Below are 19,030 nucleotides of genomic sequence, written 5' to 3'. Positions count from 1 at the left end.
ATGGTAAATGAGTCCTGGAATTCGTGTCAAGAAGAATAAGAAGAAATATGTTAAATTCAAATTTGTGGATTGATCGAATGATGAAAATCTGATGTTTAAAACTTAATGAAAGTGCTCTGAAAAGATTGAGAACCTGTTTGAAATTTGATAAGTGACGTTTGACTGAATTGCTTTGTTCTGAATTGTGAGGCGAGTTAAGTAAGGACTATTTCATGCTAAGTCATGAGTTCGAATTTTGATTAGTTTTGTTTTTTTATCAATGGATTAATGTCGGTTCTAAAGGAGGAAGGATTGTTATGATCTGAATAAAGGCAGATCTGAGAGGTCTGAGTTGGTCAGTTGAACTTTGTGTATGCAGCAAACAAGTCATATTTATTACTTATATATCCGAAGCTAATTACCTCGGTTTAGGACATACCAGAGCACATTGTAGTACGAATCCCGTGTCGTCAGTGAACAGGTAGTACTACAGGCCATCGATCATCACCAGGTCAGCCGTGAAAATGTTATATTCCGAACCAGGCTCCACATATTTCAGGTATATTCTTAAGTTCTCATATAAATTTAAAGGAATGTTGTTTAGGAATGATATAAGAACTAGGTGATTAATTACAGCAGCCAATTTTAATTTCGATATCACTGAACCCTCCTGTTCCGTTAGAACAATAATGTTTACCTAATGTTAGCCATACATTTTATGCATAGTTTTATCAAAACGTAAATTTGGTCATCGAAGGTCCACGACTGTCGTATGCAGATGATCTTAAAATCTACTTGCGGATCCGCTCGAATGATGACTGCCATTTCCTTCACCGTCAGTTCGAAGCCTCTGCCAGCCTCTGGTGTAATTTAAACCGAATCATGGTTATCCAACTAAACATTTTAGCTGCCGATTAGCTTATACACTCTATTCTGTGATCTTAATTTTCAACCTAAAATTTTAAAAAATCTAAAAGAAAAAATCAAAGAAAAATCAGGTGGTATTAAAAATACTGTGCAAAACCGAAATAAAAAATTGCGTAAAAACAGAATTGAGTGTAACAGGCAAAAAATGGCTTATTTTGCCTGTATAAACTAGTGTCCAGCTAAAATTGTTTGTTGGGTAACCATACGAAGTGTTCAGTGGTCACTTTTGTTCGGAAGAAAAAACCAATCACATTTCACTATGAACTTCTGGGGATAATAATCGAATTCAACGTGTGAGCCATGTAAAAGATCTGGGTGTTATTCTGGAATCTCAAAATGCGTACAAGCAACTCATCTCGTACGTTGTCGACAAGGCGTCAAGCACATTGGCACAGAACAGAAGGGGAAGTGCAAACAAATCGATGAATCAAAAAGTGATGTGTGTGGTAGCGTTCCACACGGACTTTCTATGTGCACTCACACTACCATAGCATGCTGCCTATCTTAACTGCAGGCAGAAGATGCCTTCTATCGCCAGGTGCGCTAGTGTTCACAAATGACAAGTGGAGCCACTTTCTGATCCGAAATTCCACTCGTGTAACATTAGGCTAGATCTTCTGGACGGAAACCGGGAAGAAGCAATATGCAGAATGCAAAAAATGGGCAAGCGACAACTGGAACCGAATAATGGAAAGGGTCTTTCCGTAGATCTGAAGCTATCTACCAATCTACTAACCCTCGGCAAGACCGCCAGTGAGTCTCTGAAGAGTTTATTGAAACGGCATAAACTGCGCCGTGTTGTCCGCACCAAAAACGGGAAAGCAGATAATTATGTTTCAAACGCCCCTATTTCTTTACCTATTCGATCCAAAGCTGGTCTATCTAGTTTATTCGCGTAGTTGATATGTCGATGTCATCTTCTAATTCAACAAGTTGTTGTATGTTAGTGCATATAAATGTTTATTCAATAAAATGTATAAAAATGTTCAAATGGATCTTTTAGCCATTTATTACAATAGGTTGCCAAACGTAATGAAAGCTGTACCAGTGGAACAGCCTGGAATGGTAGTCAAAATCGTAAAATTAGGTATAGATAGATGGGTATATCGTTTTGGAAACGTGTTCTGCTCATGCTCACGCCTATTATGTAGGTAATACATATTATCATCGTTGCTTCGTTCAGAAGAGATTCCATCTTGATCGATTATTGTCCTCGTTTTAATTAGTTTAATTATAGCTGCGCTAAGTCCGTACAATATTACGTCTCTCAACACTCGAACGACATTTTCATTCATACCGGTATCTATAAGATCAGAAATTCAACCTGTATTCTGAAATCACTTGGACACATCAGTTTTCGTGTAGCCATTATTATGATACCTCGTTAAAGATAAATTCGTCTCAAATCTATAGGTGCCGTTATCATGCTGCACTGAGGACAAAGCTTTTTCGCCCCTAGCGTATGTAGCCAACACTCTTCGCAATAAACGTGCCAGCAGCAAATGGAAACCACGGGTTTCCTGAAATCATCCATGCAAATTAAACACTTGGGCCTGTTCTTAATGTACCCTTCATATTCACGGATTTTGGACTTGAGTGATGCTATAATCTGGTCAGTGCTTTCACCATTCCGATGCTCACTGCTTGTAGGAACAGGGTGAAGAGGCAGGTTCACTGCAGTACCCCAACTAGGACCTTCGCCAGGATTGTCTACCTCTGGACGTTTTACTGTGACTGGCTCATTAGCCATGACCAAACCTCGAAGATAGGAGTCCTTGCAGCGTTGTTCCGCCACCGGATAAACCACGTCACGTTCCGAGTACTGCGGAGGACCATATATCTGCGTTTCATCTCCATCTACATTCAACTCATCGTCTGTGTCTTCAGCATTTGTTACACGAACTGCTGTGCTCGGAAAAGCTCCACTCTGATGAACCATGGTAGTGGTACGGATCCTTGTCTGTCCGGCCCACTCGTATACCTCGTATGATTCACCTTCCACATCGATACTGGCATCATCGTCGTCCGAATCATTAGCTCGACCATTACTACCAGAACCATTCGTTTCGCTTCTTCGAAGACACGCCTCAACATGATCAGTAATTTCCTCCGTAACCGCTTTGTTACATACCGGACAAACATTGTCCTCTGTTTTGCGTTTCCGTGTCTTTATCTGTAAAAACAAAACCCTTTAACATTGCCTACATTGGAACTCTAAACAAAATCGGATCAACCTTCAATCTGGCTTGTCTGTTATTCTTGATCTTTTGGTAAGTACCCCAGCATTCATCCGGTTTACTACTAGCCAACGCACCATCTGAATTATTATCCTCCATTAATCGGTGTCCATTTGCTAATCCCGCACTGCTTGATCCACTCCCATCTGCGCTTGTTCCAGGTACAGCCGGTGAAGCCCTTTCTGTTCCCGTTCCATATCCGCCTACGCTATGGAGATTCCTTTTCGGTTTGAGAATTTTGTCCAGTCGTTCAACCTCCAGGGCAAAATGTTGATCGATTTCGTTCGAGCGAAGCGTTACCCCACAGATTGGGCAACAGAGCGGATCGGTTTTCGGCTTACGCTGCCTCGCAAAACCGTGACTTCCGGCGTGCACTTCTTCTCCTGCTTGGTGATCCATCTCCGTTGCTTATTAGCTCATTTGAATTTCACTAGATAGAAGACTGAATTCATTAAACTATGTTTAATATAGAGATTTTTCCGTAATGTGATCACTTTGTTGCAAACATTTTTTTGGAAACAGTTTTGTTTTGAAAAAGAACATGAAATTCGAGTTTTGACGTAACTTAACCGCTTGTTGAAAACAAAAACTGACAGCATGTCGCACACTCCTATACACGCTAGTTCAATTTTATGCAAAAGTGAGAAAAAAGTAACTCACTTTCGGTAAAAGTGGAACCAACAATCAATACGAAACTAACGATTTTAAATTGGTTCACTACTTGACTAGCCTATTGGTCCCAAGCAAACGATTAACGTACCCAATTCTAGTCGAAATTCTAGAACTGCACTGTGTTTGTTTTGATTCGCTATGAAAGTTTGACAGATAAAATGAGGGGTTATTGGTTTTTCTTATGTTTCGAGGGGTGAATCGGTTAGCTTCACACAAAAAATAAACGTTAATAGAATTAAAAAAACCGTTGGTAGAATTAAAAGTTTGCATTGGTTCTTTTTGGTAGAAAGTCAGAAACTTTCAATTGCAAAAGACATGAACAGTTAAAATAAAAATGCTGAATCCTTTGATTTTAAAAGTCACAACTTTTATGATTAAATTTTGGAAATATCAAATTAAAAGTTTCTACTTTTCAAATGAAATTGTAGAACTGTCAAATTAAGAGTAGGTTAGATCAGAATAAATTTTATCTTATTTCAAAATAAAAGCGTAGTTAAACAAATTAAATTTTATTTCTTTTTAAAAATAAAGTTCATTGTTTTTATTTTTGACGTACATATATTATTTTAATATAAAACTAACAAAAAACAATTTAAAAATATTTAATTGTGGAATTGTCCGTGATCATCGTCAGCATCCGTTTAGCCGTCCATGCAATCCACTCCCCCTGCTTTAACCTTAAACTGTGGTGCTACTATTTCAACCATCTGGCTCAGAGTCCGGTGTGGCCCAATCCGGAACGATGATCTTACTTTTGACTGATGCTGAAATTTCCGAAAAGAAAGCGATTCTGTTATCGTAAAAAACTCTGCAGTCTAAACAAGGCATTATCGTAGATATACTTACCATATTCATCCTGTGGTATCGCCGTATTTCGTATATATTTTCAGCCGGTCTAGCTCACGGATGATCCGGTGAATACAGCAGGGATTTGTTTTCGAAAATTGGTCGATAGAAATTAATGAAGCAAGCTTTTCAATTCTTGTTTTGCGCGTTTTTATTTTTATTTACTCACGTTATTCAAAAACTAACCAGAAACGAGTAGAAACCTACCCCCGAAGAAGTTGTTTTGACAGTAAAACAATTTTTGATTTGAAAATCTGCACTTTTAAAACTACAAGTTAAAATCAAAAGTTCTACTTTTGGATTGAAAATAACCTTGTTGTTTCAAATATTTTCATAGTTCAAGTAACGTATTTTTGGGCACTTTTAAATTGAAAGGTTAATATTTTTACTGATACAATTTTCGTTTTTTGTGTGTTGGGACCGAAGAGAGTACCAGAGCTGAGCCAAAAAGTTGAGCACGTTATTTCGGAACCTTCTAGTCTTAGGCTGTGTTCCATTTGGTGAATTTTCACTTACATTTGACAGATGGAAAATTTTCAAATAAACCTGCTATTCCAGCAGACTTATTTCTGACAGACAAGAAATCAATTTTGACATACACCTTCTCGAAAACCGGACGATCAACAACAGAGGGATTTTCGAACATCTTAATTTATTTTCGAAGTGTCAAATTTAAGTGAAAATTTACCAAATGGAACACAGCCTTAGAGTTACCTCTATGGTGGAACTGTGGAGTGAAACCGAGCTGTTACTATACGCCTGATCATTTCTCACCCTGACGGCTGCTGCTCCCGAGACTAAAATTACTTTCTAGAAGTTGGTTTTAAAACTCATCGCATTCCGTTTCTCTGTAGCTTCATGTGAGATATAACAAAAGAATGGAAGTGAAACTGGGCCCACTACTATTTTTTCTTCTTTTTTCCTTGATTAGTTTTCTTCACTGAGTAACAATGCTACCGACACCCTACCTATCGTCCCTTCAAACTCATGGACCGGGACCAACGGCTTTACTCTGCTTTACTTCTCTTCCGAAGGAAGGCGTGATCAGAGATTTTCTGCCTCCGAAAATCCCGACGGCACCGACTGGGTTTGAACCCAGGTCATTTGGAGTGAGAGGCAGTCACGCTTACCACTACACCACCGACGTCTCTATTCTATATTGTGTTTCGGTTTGATTCGTTAGAAATAGGCTGGTTTTAGTTGGCATTTAATTTTCTATGGTTGTTGCTCCTCAGAACATGGTCATTCCGGTGCAAATAGTAAAGACGCCAGCAATGACAACTGGATGATGGTGAGAGTTGAGAATACAACCGCCACCGAGAACCGCTTTTGGTGGCACTTTTTGATCTTTTAGTAGCAGGAACATTTTATTCACATGCACCAGTGTCATTATTTTCAAATACCGCCGATAAAAGCAACTTAACCACTTCGTCCCGTTTCTTTGACCACCTGAACAGTGCATATGTCTTATCCTGGTTCGCTGCAGGTAGCAATCGTTGATCTTTGTATACGATTTAGATCCCCGGAAGAGCTTCTCCCGTGCCCGACAGCGTGATCACGTTCCAATGATTGCAACATCAGCAGTACATTTCCCCAGCGGCTGTAGATTTCGAGTGCCACCAGAGATGTGTTTCGATGCTGTTTTGACCTGGGTTTTTCCGAGTATCTGCAGCGGTCCCCGCCTTCACAAGGGGATCCTCCGGTCGAATCAATATATCCGGTATTACCTTTTCCATCCGAGGTGCCTTTGGATCACCCTTGGCTCGGATTCCAAAACTTTATTTTTTTCTCGCAGACCAATCCCAATACTTGTGATTATTATTTTTTGTTCCAAACAAACATTTACACTGTCAAAATACCGGGTTGCCAAACATTCCATTATTCACATGCAAACAAAGTGTGTAGAGTGACAACGTACATATAATAACTTTTGGCTCAGAAACCAGTACTTTTTAGCATGAAAGCTATCCTTGAAGCTACCCTTATATAAAAAAGTACCATACCCGAACGATAACCCAATTTATTGAACTATTCCACAAATGATTTGGATGATATCTTGAACCATAACATTTACCGATCCGCTATCGTGATTAAAACACCGCTTAAAGCCTGGTACGCAGCTGAAAAGGAAACGGAAAAGTAATGTTTGAGGAATATTCCCAAAAGATAATTTTACAGCTATAGGGAGGTGTCTTTTGCTAAATTTTGAGATCATAGCGAGGTGTCAAATTTTAAAATTATCAATTATCAGTTTTTATGTTACTGCTGCAACCAGGTCAATCCATCGGTTGTGTAATATAACGTTGTACGATGTACCTCGATTTTGCGTACAAAATTACATTCATTGATGTAATATTGTATCTGCTTTTTGCTATTACATCATTATTTCATACATCAGCTTGAATTACATTGATCGATATTACATTTTTTTTTGCTGTGTAACGGAATAATTGGTCCAACCATCACCAACAAGGAAAGCGAAATTTCATTCAGAATGCGCCACCTTCACATATCGATTACGATACTAATTTTCTTCATTCCTTTATTTAACGTCGGTCTCTGTTCCGCAATCTAGTGCCAATCACCGACGAACATCGATTGCCATCCATTGACGAAGGAAGCTATCACACCTGCGTAGGATATCGTACCCATTTCAACACACATGGGCTGGGACCGAAGGCTTTACTTCCCTTTCTAAGGAAGAAGTGACCAGAGATTTTTATGCCTCAGAAAAATCCCACCAACCTCGGCTGGGATTGAACCCAGACCAATTGGGGTGAGAAAGCAGTCACGCTTACCACTACACCGCCAGCGCTGGCTGTTCACACAGCATGTAATCGATCTTTCCTTTACCGATTTCTTTTGAACTGCTTACTGAGTCAAGAAATGCTGAAGAAAAGTAATTTCTTTAGCATTCCATATGAAAAAAATTTCGGTCATCAAAACAAAACCATGCTTTTTTTCAGATCGGCGCGAATGTTACTTTCGACCTGAGTGGTGCGGAGTCGATCACTTTCAATTTGCAAGTTATGTTGCTTGAAAAATTTTCAATTTCTTGTCCTTGTTTACATGCTCTTTACCCCGCTCACAAATTCGAGCCATTTTGAGATCAAAAATGAGAACTCTTTCGTGACTTTTTCATTATTTGTAATCAATTGCTCGATTTGAGCCAATATTTGGTTAAGTTCGGAATAAGCTTTAAATTGTTATTCAGGCTGTGTTGCATTTGGAAAATTTTCACTTAGATTTGACACTTCGAAAATAAATTAAGATGTTCGAAAATCCCTCTGTTGTTGATCGGCCAATTTTCGAGAAAGCGTCTGTCAAAATTGATTCCTTGTCTTTCAGAAATAAGTCTGCTGGAATAGCAGGTTTATTTGAAAATTTTCCATCTGTCAAATTTAAGTAAAAATTCACCAAATGGAACACAGCCTCAGTAAGAAACTGATCAATACCAAATCAAACGGTCGCATATGCCTTTGCTCTACCACTCAGTTTTCGACGTAATGAAAGTTTGCTCTTAAAATCATCTTAAATTTCTTATTTATTTACCGTGTATCAAAATGATGTCACTTTTGCTGTCAGATGCACCGCCGGTAAGATGCATATGTTGTGTTTTTTATTGACAGGTTCGAAATTCAAAAAGCGCAATCTGTCATGAAAGCGATTGTCCTCAGTCCCTGCTAGAAGGCCGTTTATTCCGTGAATGTTGAGATTTTTTTTTATTCTAAAGAATACATATTTTTGCGTTATGATAAGCGCTAGTGAGTCAATATATATCAAAAGGTATTAAAACAATAAGTGTTTTTAGGAAATATGAACAAAACCGTTTGTATGAAGCGAGTAAACACACTCTCCAGTGTGGCGAACGTTGGTGCCAGCGAGGATCATTTGGATGTAGCGATATTTTACTGCCTGAATGTACTCACCAAAAGACATTCACCGTCGGACCAGTTCCGGACTGTATTTAGTAAGGTAGGTTTCGTGTTAAAGTTTTTAAATTTGTGTGCCATAACCTTCGGAATGGAACTACTTGCAGGGCATGTTCCTGAAGCCGAACACCAAAGCTTTCATCCACGTCCTGCACTTCTTGTTCAACGTACACGACGCAAAGGAGTTCCGTAAACGGTTCTACTGGCCTATTTTTGATAAGAATGCCGAGAGTGCCTTTCGTAGTTCCACCGTGGAGTATGTGAATAGTTTAGTTGATCGAGGAAAGTTGGACATGGAGAAGATCAAAGCGCATACGGTGGTACTCCCGGGCGGATTGAAGTTTATGAAGTTTTTGTTGGTTTTGATAAAATTTGTAATGAAGGAAGAGCTGCGACGAACTGGGGTGAATTCTGGTGGAAAGATAATCAGCAAAAGTGATATCGGGCAACTAGTGGATTATCATCAGGAGTGGGAAGAGGTTGGGAATAAGACTCGGGAAATTATACAAAAAGATCTGACGATGATACAATGTAGGATTCAGGAGATTGATGAATGGATCGAGAAGTTGTTTGCGGAGTGTCAAGGACCGGCGAAGCAGATGAGTTTCGAGAAGTTGATGGAATTATGGGGAACATTCAATAGGACGAGTTTCCAAGAAACTGAAGCAAAGCGGCAACGGCTGCAGGATGTTACGGCTGAATATAACAAAGTAATTGCAACAGCAAAAAAGAAACTCGAACCCAAGGAATTGACTCTTGGCATCAAAGAGGGCGAACTGAAGGAGACACTGTACCGTCTGGAGGTCTTGTTTCCTAACAATGCTTGCTATTTTCGAGAGGTGTTTGACGAGAATGGAAAAATAGACGCCGTAAAACTGTTTGAAATAATCATATTCCTTCTACCCGATATCAGTCAGCATCTAGCAGGGTTTTCAGTTCGGAGCATCGAGTCATTGAAGTTCGAAATGAAGGAACTTTCGAAAGTTGCCCTCAAATCGGACAGCATTTATCACGAATTGTCATCATTGCGTAGGACCTTACCATTTGGAGATGCGAAATTCCAGGAGCTAAATAATCAAAACGATGCCACAGATGAACTGAATGGAGATCTCGGAATAAGGAACAAAATCTTCAATACACCACCGATAACCCTCAATTTCCAAGAGGATCTGGAAGCCGGTAGTAGACCAATCTCCAAGCGAAACCGACTCGCTCTTTTAGATGATGATCAAATTCATCAGATGAATCTCAGAATGCGACTGCTCTCGTCCAGTATTTGTCAGCAGCTTCCTAAAACGCCTCGATCTGTCAAGAAACCGAAAGTAGCCCCGGCAAGTCCCGGTAACGTATTCGCTGTTCCTAAACCAACCAAGAAGGAAAGAATGAATCCGCTGTCGATGTTGAACAAAATTACAGCGCATGGAAAACTTAAAACCAAACAGCCACTACCGGTGAATAGCACGTTGAATATTTCATCACTGTCGACTCTGGGCGAAATTTCACTTCGTCCTGAATTCTCGTCGACTCTGCTAGGAACTCCAGAAAAACAAACATCACAAAACCGTCGCAGTATTAATGGCAACGAACAGACAACATTCCAACCATCACCCCGCTTCAAAACCATCTACAGCGAGGATTTGATCATGGAATCATCCTCCACTAAGGGGGCAATGCCACCGGATTCTTTGTTCCTGTTGAGTCAAGGTAGAAGGAACAGCAAACGAAGAAGTTCGCTTCTGCAGCTTGATCAGATGCAGACCTCTCCGTCCGGGAAGCTGGAACCGTTGGTGATGAAAGTGAAAGGTGCCCCTATAACTGCGATGACCAACAATGTAGAAATGCCAGAGATAAGGATATTTGCGCCAGAGGAGATGGATTCGGAGATATGTGAGGAAGGTAAAGCAAACGTGACAAGGGTAGAAGGTGAACTGCGAACTGAATTTGACGATAAGGAAGATCTGGAGAGAACTCTGCATCAGGAGGTGAGTTTTCGATTGTTTAATTCAATTTAATTTACATAATTAGTATCAAAATGTGCATATAATCTAATGATACCACTAGTTTCAAAACATGTAAAACGTTGTAAAAAAAAAATCACTAGGCAAACATTTGGTATCATTCTTAAATTTACCCTAACAAGATTAAAAAGAATTCCATTATAACCTCGGTTTTTTATTATGACACATAGTCCATACTTTGCCTTCGCTGCTGGTAATCTTAATCTTTGACTTTCCATGGTAGCACAGGTGATCCACTACTTTTCGGTCCATCCTAAGATTTTCAATCAAGCTTTAAATAATCAGCATTGATTTAAATCTCCCTCTTCCTCATATATTTATTCTAGTTGATTCAGCAGCGCAATTATTGAAAGCAAACAATTATGTTTAACAATTAACAAATATTTTATCCAGGGAGTCCCGAGAAGAAACATGCTCAATCTTTTGGATTAGGAAATAGCAGACATTCGATCCCAAGCTAATCGGGTTCTTTAATTTTGGGATTTTTTTCCCTTTTTTCGATTTTTATACATCTTCTGAAAGAGCTTCGTTTTCTTAGCACAACGATATTTTTTTCGGACCCATAGAATTTCATCTCGATTTTTAAATCAAGATTTACAGCAAAATAATAACTTCACTGATTGACACTAAATTATCACATTGACAGATTGCTCTCATACAAAGTCCCATCGAGGGGCTGGTGATTTTTGCTAATGTAATCACAATTATGTAAAATAGTTGCAGCGCACCAAAATTGATGAAATTTTGTATTTCGGTTCCATTTTTAATATAGATTACATTTCCGGAGTGATTTGAGATTTGGGAGTAATTGTATTTGTAAACAAACACGTCAATCACCGATTTTTCGCGAATAAAGGCTTAATTTTGAAAACTAATAACACTATGCGGTAGAGGTATGATTCCTCTATCATTTGGTATAGTTTGTTTATAAGATTGAGCTTTTATTCACGAGAAATCGGCGATTGACCTGTTTGTTTACAAATACAATTACGCCCAAATCTCAAATCACTCCGGATTTACCTCAATACCCCAAGGCTCTGAACCATTTGGTGGATTAGGTGGAAAGTTATCGATTAACCCTGCTATCCGAGCGTGGTTATTTCTGACAGACAAGAAGTTAAATTTTGACAACGGTGGGTCGAAAACCGGTCGATCAACACGATCAAAGTGACATTTCGAAAGTTATTCTCTATGTTCGAAAATCCCTGTGCTGTCGATCGACCGGTTTTCGAGAAGAACTCACCCACGGTTGTCAAAGTTTAACTTCTTGTCTGTCAGAAATAACCACGCTCGGATAGCAGGGTTAATCAATAACTTTGACAGATGGAAAGTTAAAAAAAATCGCCAAATGGTTCAGAGCCTAAAATAGCAACGGCTAAAGCGGCTAAAGTTGTCAAACTAGTAGCCTGAATAACAACGCACCGGTACGGGTGGTCTTAATAACTTGACAGCATAAGTCGTGTTTTAATTAGAAATACTCAGAGGGAGAGATGGGCGGAGAGGGGCCTCCCTTAGCTCAGTCGGTAAAGGCGCAGCTACAAAGCAAGACCATGCTGGAGGTGGCTGGGTTCGATTCCCGGTTCGGTCTAGGAATTTTTCGGGTTGGAAAATTTCTCGACTTCCCTGGGCATAGAAGTATGATTGGACTTGCCACACAATCATATCAATGCAAAAATGGTACAGGCATTGAAAGCTCTCAATTAATAACTGTGGAAGTGCATCTAGAACCGAGGGGCACGCAATAGCCTTTTTGACTGCGTTGGATTTAAAGTACAAGGTGTTTAACTATGTAATTAAGTAATTAAAAATGAAAATTAAGTATGTCATGTAATTAAAATTAATTTCGCGTAATCAAAGCAGTGCCAGTGTAATTACTGTAATTAAAACATGTAGTTCAATTTGATTACGTAATTAATGTAATTAAAAATTAATTTTCTGTAATAAATGTAATTAAAGCTACACAAATGTAATTAAAAACGTACCCAAATCCTTATTCTTGAACTATTAAAAAAAAATGAAGAAAACCTTTAACACATACTCGAATGAATTAATTTATTCAAAAACTCTTCTTACACCCTGAAATACGCATATTAATGTTTTACTAGACTATTTACAAACATGACCAATTCTGCGAATACTTATACTAAATTTCTTGGAGCACCATGCTAGAGTTGGAAACTGAAATAATCCACTCGCGACAATCGATTTCACTTTCATTTTGTACGTTCAACATAATGTCGTATCTAGAGCACTGTATTCGTTGAATAATGCGCTTTAATGCAGAACTAGAATAAAATCGATTGTCACGAGTGGGTTATATCGGTTTACAACTCTAGCGACAATATACAGTGAAAAGGAAGTGATACTCAGAATGAGGGCCGTGATTGCCATACAAATGAAATGGGAATCACTTAGTTGTGACGACAAGTCTTCAAATTTTACATTTCCTTAAATTCAAGCAATTCCTCGAGCAAATTTCCTCCCGATCAAAAATTTTTCGAATTTGAAGCCATGCTCGCAGCACAGTTCGACAGATGATGATATTAGCTTGTGCCTGAATTAACAGATTCAATGGAAGATGTGCGTTTGCATTAATTTTCTGATGTTACGCGTGAATTCTTCGATTATTTCAATATTTCTTTCAAACTTAATATTATTATACTAATAATAATTAACAGATTTAAGGCAGAGTTCATTGACAAAAAAAATATAATCAGGTATTGGTTGCAGACACTAAGATGATTCAAACCAATTGTGTGCTTTTATTTGTATTATCGCCAACATATGATCACATCCGTATTCAGAATTGACGCGATAGCACTTATGAAATTCGCCTCCCCATTGTTCATCTTTCCATGGGTCAACTAAACAATACTATGGGCAGAACTCCAAACCGATAGGAAACGATGAGTCCCATATGCACAGGACACGAAATGATCGTTACCGATCAACTTGACACACTGAAGTTATCCGTGCTGGGAAGACAATTGCATACCAGCTGCGATTTTTTCCCGGAAGTAGCGCAGCGTGTGAATGTCCACCAGCTCCAGTGTCCGTTCAGCTGTCTGGGATAGCAAATTTGAACTCTTAATATGGTCATTACCGACGGATTTTCGTAAAATAATGAAGTTTGATATGTCACACGAGGGGTTCTGGTTTTTATTGGGAGTTGGATATCTACCCGGGGGTGGGGGGGACAATTAAATGGGACTGTGGACTGTCTAAGACCATTATTAGCCGTGCAGAATCATGAAGTTTGAAGTTTGCCCGGGGACACAGGAACATGCCCGAGAGGGCTAGTGTGACCGTCGAGTCTCATTAAGGCCATTACCAGCCAAAGTTTGGAAAATCATGAATTTTGATATGTCGCACGATGGGTTTTTGGTTCTTGTTGAGAATTGGCCACTTCTCCGGGGGCACCGGAACATGTCTGGGAGGGCTAGTGTGACCATGGACTCTCAATAAGACCATTGCTGGCGAAGATTTGTAAAATCATGAAGTTTGATATGTCGCACGATGGGTTTCGTTCTTGTTGAGAATTGGCCACTTCCCCGGGAGCACCGGAACATTCCCGGAAGGGCTAGTGTGACCATGGACTTTAAATAAGGCCATTACTGGCCAAGATTTGTAAAATCATGAAGTTTGATATGTCGCATGATGGGTTTTGGTTCTTGTTGAGAATTGGCCACTTCCCCGGGGCACCGGAACATTTCCGGGATGCCCAATGTGATTGTGAACCATCGAAATAGCTGCCACTGGTACAATTACATCGTTTGAGAGAAAAAAACATGATGTTCATCGTGTGTATACTTATTACAGAACAATAAAGCCGAATGCCGACCAAAAGTGACCCCAACGGGAACCGATATAACTCAGGAACCATGAATTGATCAAAATATTTTCAGATGTATTCAGAAACTTCAATAGATTCAAGACAAAATTCAATGTGTTGTAAAGAAAAATATTGAGAAATTATGTTTTTAGAGCTAATTGATTTTTGAAATCTATGCAAATTTAGACGTTAGGCACGCAAAGATTAACATAATTTTTGTAATTCTGGTTTCGTTCGCATCCACCAAATTAAATTCGTTATTTCTTATGTTGAACCAGGTAGCACAAACAAACATTCCTTTCATTGTCGCATTCTCCGGTGCTTTGACAGGGGCGTGATCCAGGATATAGTTCATTGCCCTGCCAACACCTCGGCAGTATTGAAATCCGACTACATTTCCAATCACGAACCGATCGTTGCATGTGAATTGGCACCAATCACCAACGTAGATTTCCTCGTAGGTCCCAGGAGATGTATGTTTATAGGGTCTATTCTGAAGTCATAACAGCGGTACCGATACAATTTATCAGAGCTGACATTATCCCAGGGGCCTGGCTGGCGGCCATGTTTTTGATGCTTTCATCTGCTCTTGTCTTTCTGCTTACAACACGATTTTGCGTCCCTTTCCTTCATGTATACGTCAGGCGGGCCGTATTTAAATAAGGCCCGTGATCTTGCCTACTGTCAAACGTATATGATTGATATGGGGTTGCCAGTCCCCTGCATTATCCTTAACGTAGCAAAAGGGCCTGTGAAATTTTTGTTTCACGGGCCAATAACGAAAGGGTCTAACGGTACGCCGGGGGAAATTTAAGTACATTTCTCGTTGTACATTAATGGAGTTAATGTACTTAATTTATGCTACTTAATGTACTACTTATGTAATTAAAACTGAAATTTGTACTTAAAAGTAAATAAATCAAAACATTTCCGACGCTCGTAATTAAAGTAATTAATCATGTAGTTAACTGTAATTATTGTACTTAAAAAAGGCTTGCGTAGGAGTTAAAGGTTATTGCGTGCCCCTCGTCTAGAACACTAAGTTGAGAGCACGCAATAAGCTAAAATGCGATATGCAATAAGCTTGAAATGCGAAAAAGAAGAAGAAGAAGGTTCAGAGCCTTAGCAGGCTCAAATGTTATAAAAATAACTTAGGCTGTGAACCATTTGCCGAGTTAAATTTAACTCGTGGTTAAAAGTGACATTTCGAAAGTTATTCTTGATGTTCGAAAATCCCTGTGCTGTCAATCGACCGGTTTTCGAGAAGAACTCAGCCACGGTTGTCAACATTTAACTTCTTGTCTGTCAGAAATAACCACACTCGGATAGCAGGGTTAATCTCGGGGTTAATCGATAACTTTCCATTTGTCAAATTTTAATCAAAAGTTAAAATAATCCACCAAATGGTTCAGAGCCTTAGCGGAGCCGAGTAACATGGAATACCAATTTTGGTACTCAAAATACAAAAAAAAAGATATAAAAATGCATTTTATCATAGGATTTTTCTGGGTGGCGATCGAAGCGGCGACAAAGCGATCTTCTCCCGTGCACGCAACTTCTTTCTTTCCCGAATTTGTTCCTCATTTTCATTGAACCCGAATCGTGATCGCTGCTGCTGCTTCTGAACGTCGTTTCCCGTTGCATGCTCTCCGCTACTCTCGTCTGTCGGCAGGGTTGTCACGTCCATTTCGTTATTTTCTCCAACCCCGTGTCCGTTTCCTGGTCGCTAATGACTAGCGACGCATCTTCCACCACTACACCAGCATACGTACTACTGCTGTTTTGTTTTATTTCACTTTGCTGCTTTCCGTCCGCCTTGCACAGAAAACATTTATCTTTGTTGCCATCATAAAATATATTTCCTTTGCGATTGAAGAAATGTAACGACGTGGGGATTTCCTTCTTCACATCCATATATATAAATATACCGCGTATCCTTGTATATAACTCAAAACACAGATCAGTTGGATATTTCTCCCGGATGATGCGTTAAATTTTTCCATATTTCCCCAGCACTTTATGCAGCTCTTTGTCGGGTACCTCTGGTGGCACACACCAGCATGCAACATGCGTACCGTTCCGATTCAAATTTCGGACACTTTCATTTTTAATTAAATATTACATCCAGTTAGAAACAAAGTAATAATGTTAGATTATCGTGGAGGGCACTAGTCAAAAAAATTTAAAATTTACAAGACATGTGGATCATATTCGACCGAGATAATCAACTTTTAAAAGTGTCCGAAATTCGAGTTGATGGAAGATTAAATCCTCCGAATTGTATGTCAGAGCATGGAGCATCGCTTCCTCTGATTTGAACTTTATGAAGACTCCTTTTTCCTCACCAATGCGATAAACAGCTTCCATTTCAGCCGGATCCGCGTCGAGTGCTTTGGCGAAGAAATTATACAAAAGGGGGCTTAAGCATGAGCCCTGGGGTAGACCCATGTAGCTAAATCGAGAAGCTGTAGAGTTTCCATGAGAAAAGCTCATATGCTTCTCTGACAGCAAATTATACAAAAAGTTATTAAATAATGGAGAAAGCATGGAGTTTGTCTGAAAGGACTTCAACCGATACTGAATCAAAAGCCTCCTTAATATCCAAGAACTCAGAAGCCATTTGCTCTTTTTTTAACAAAAGCCATCTGAATTTCTGTGTAAAGTAACGCGAGACAGTCTTTCGTTCCCTTGCCCCTACTAAATTGAGGATCTGAGAGTAGTAGGTGGTTCATCTTAACCCATTTGTCCAGGCGAAAAAGAATCATTTTCTCCAACAATTTTCGAATGCACGATAACATCGCGATGGGACGATACGAGTTATGATCTGACGCGGGTTTTCCAAGATTTTTAATGGCTATAACTCTTACTCGCCTCCAATCTTCTGGAACAATATTGAGCTCCAGGAACTGACAAAACAAGTCCAACATGCGCCTCTTAGCGCCGTCTGGGTGGTTCTTCAACACGTTGAACTTGATCCTATAAGCCCCCGGAGCCGAATTGCGACACGAAAGGAGCGCGAGTGACAGCTCCAGCATTGTAAAAGGTTGGCTGATCTCGTCTACTGGACATACTTTTCGCGCGAACTTGAGAATCCAACGATCCGAGTACTCCTCACTCTCGTTGTTTGAAGACCGGTTACGCATCCTTCGCGCCGCGTTCCAAAGCGTATTCATCGACGTTTCGCGCGGTAATCCGTCGATGAATTGCCTGGAAAGACGTTCCTGGAAACGGCCGAGTTTGAGCTTGAAGCGCGCTGTCCAAGATCAGATTGGAGAGGAAGTTATATTCCTCCAACGGTGGAAGCCCTTCTACCAAAGTTAGGGCTTCATCGATCACAGTCTTGAACTTTGTCCAATCGATATTACGGATGAGATCATACGCGACTTTAACGAGTTCCGACGGACTGAACCCACTGCACAGTGGTCCAGAATGCAGATTTAGGTGGAATGATGTGTTTTGATATGGCTTTAATCGCGAAAAGAGGGGTGTTCAGATGATCGAAATTTTCATACCCGGATTTCCCAGTATTTAATATTACAAAAACCTTTTTTCGTCGGCTGGTGGACCTTCCAGACCTTTAAATCGATTTATCTCCGTAAATATGACTCTAATCGCGAAAAGAGAGGTGTTCAGATGATCGAAATTTTCATACCCAGATTTCCCATTTTGTAATATACAAAAACCTTTATTTGTCGGCTGGTGGGCCTTCCAGACCTTTAAGTTCTAAACAATGGGCGCAAATGGTTAAATTAACTTCAACTTTAAACCGGGATTCAGCATTTTAAACTTAACACTCCGAACACGATGCTTCCGTTAAAATATGTAACGGCAAACTTGCAATGTGTGAAAAATCATAGCTCTACCATTTATTGGCGAAATTCAAATCTATTTGCGCCTTTTGAAACTACATACTTTATAAATGTATTCGGTATCAATAGTTTCAAAATCTATCGCCAATTTACCGCTACACATTTTACCGGAGGCATCGTGTTCACAGTGTTAATAACTCCGTTCGTTTCAGTGCAGCGTTTGAAAATCGATTGTACATTTTACATTTTCCAATGACGGTCTGTTTGAATACATATTTACAGGAAAATGACGCCTCAGTGGATCTCTCGCACACGCTCGTAGCCTTGGGAATGAGCCAATTAACCCTCACGTGCCCCGACGACGTCAACCGGCCGAACGCATTACAACCCGCCGCTGTTCCCATGCAAACAATGGACGAAGATCTCTTCAATGTCAGTGATGGCATCTTGACAGATTTTGATTGATAGTTTCAAGTGTCATCCTTTGAATATTATGTATCCCCAATATTGTTACTATCACTGAAAATATAAGGATTTATCAATACAATTAATCTCAGCGGATTACCCAATAATTTGCATGTGATATCACCAATCCATGCTAGAAAAACAACGTTTTTTGTTCGTGTTCTAAAATCTTTATTTCTAATAGATGTGAGCTTAACCGGATCCTAGCAGCAAGAACTAACAATTAAAAGAGCACTAACTTAGATTCTATCAATTTTCGTCGACTTAGATAAATGAAAAGCAAAAAACCGCGAAAATAGCTATACAGTGAGCT

At 39.6% G+C, this 19,030-nt stretch overlaps 2 protein-coding genes across 2 annotated transcripts; one reads left to right on the top strand and one right to left on the bottom strand.

Annotated features, from left to right (window-relative positions):
• Positions 1-1,836: 1,836 nt before the first annotated feature.
• RNF220 (ring finger protein 220) lies at positions 1,837-3,638 on the bottom strand. Its single transcript, XM_065220830.1, has 2 exons — positions 3,141-3,638; positions 1,837-3,079 (listed from the first exon to the last, which is right to left on the bottom strand). The coding sequence occupies exons 1-2, from the start codon at positions 3,540-3,542 to the stop codon at positions 2,291-2,293; spliced, it is 1,191 nt and encodes a 396-aa protein (XP_065076902.1). The 5' UTR covers positions 3,543-3,638; the 3' UTR covers positions 1,837-2,290.
• A 4,692-nt stretch (positions 3,639-8,330) lies between these two features.
• Positions 8,331-18,747, top strand: LOC135700342 (augmin complex subunit dgt6-like). Its single transcript, XM_065220829.1, has 3 exons — positions 8,331-8,636; positions 8,701-10,575; positions 18,535-18,747. Exons 1-3 carry the CDS (start codon positions 8,478-8,480, stop codon positions 18,715-18,717), a joined length of 2,217 nt encoding a protein of 738 aa, XP_065076901.1. The 5' UTR covers positions 8,331-8,477; the 3' UTR covers positions 18,718-18,747.
• Positions 18,748-19,030: the final 283 nt, after the last annotated feature.

The sequence above is a fragment of the Ochlerotatus camptorhynchus genome, unplaced genomic scaffold (assembly GCF_037179485.1).
Source record: "Ochlerotatus camptorhynchus isolate MF236.1 unplaced genomic scaffold, CSIRO-AGI_Acam_v1.1 ptg000133l, whole genome shotgun sequence".
In the NCBI taxonomy this organism is placed as follows: domain Eukaryota; kingdom Metazoa; phylum Arthropoda; class Insecta; order Diptera; family Culicidae; genus Ochlerotatus; species Ochlerotatus camptorhynchus.
The sequence above is the reverse complement of the archived record's forward strand: the minus strand, read 5'-3'. Positions and strand labels throughout refer to the sequence as shown.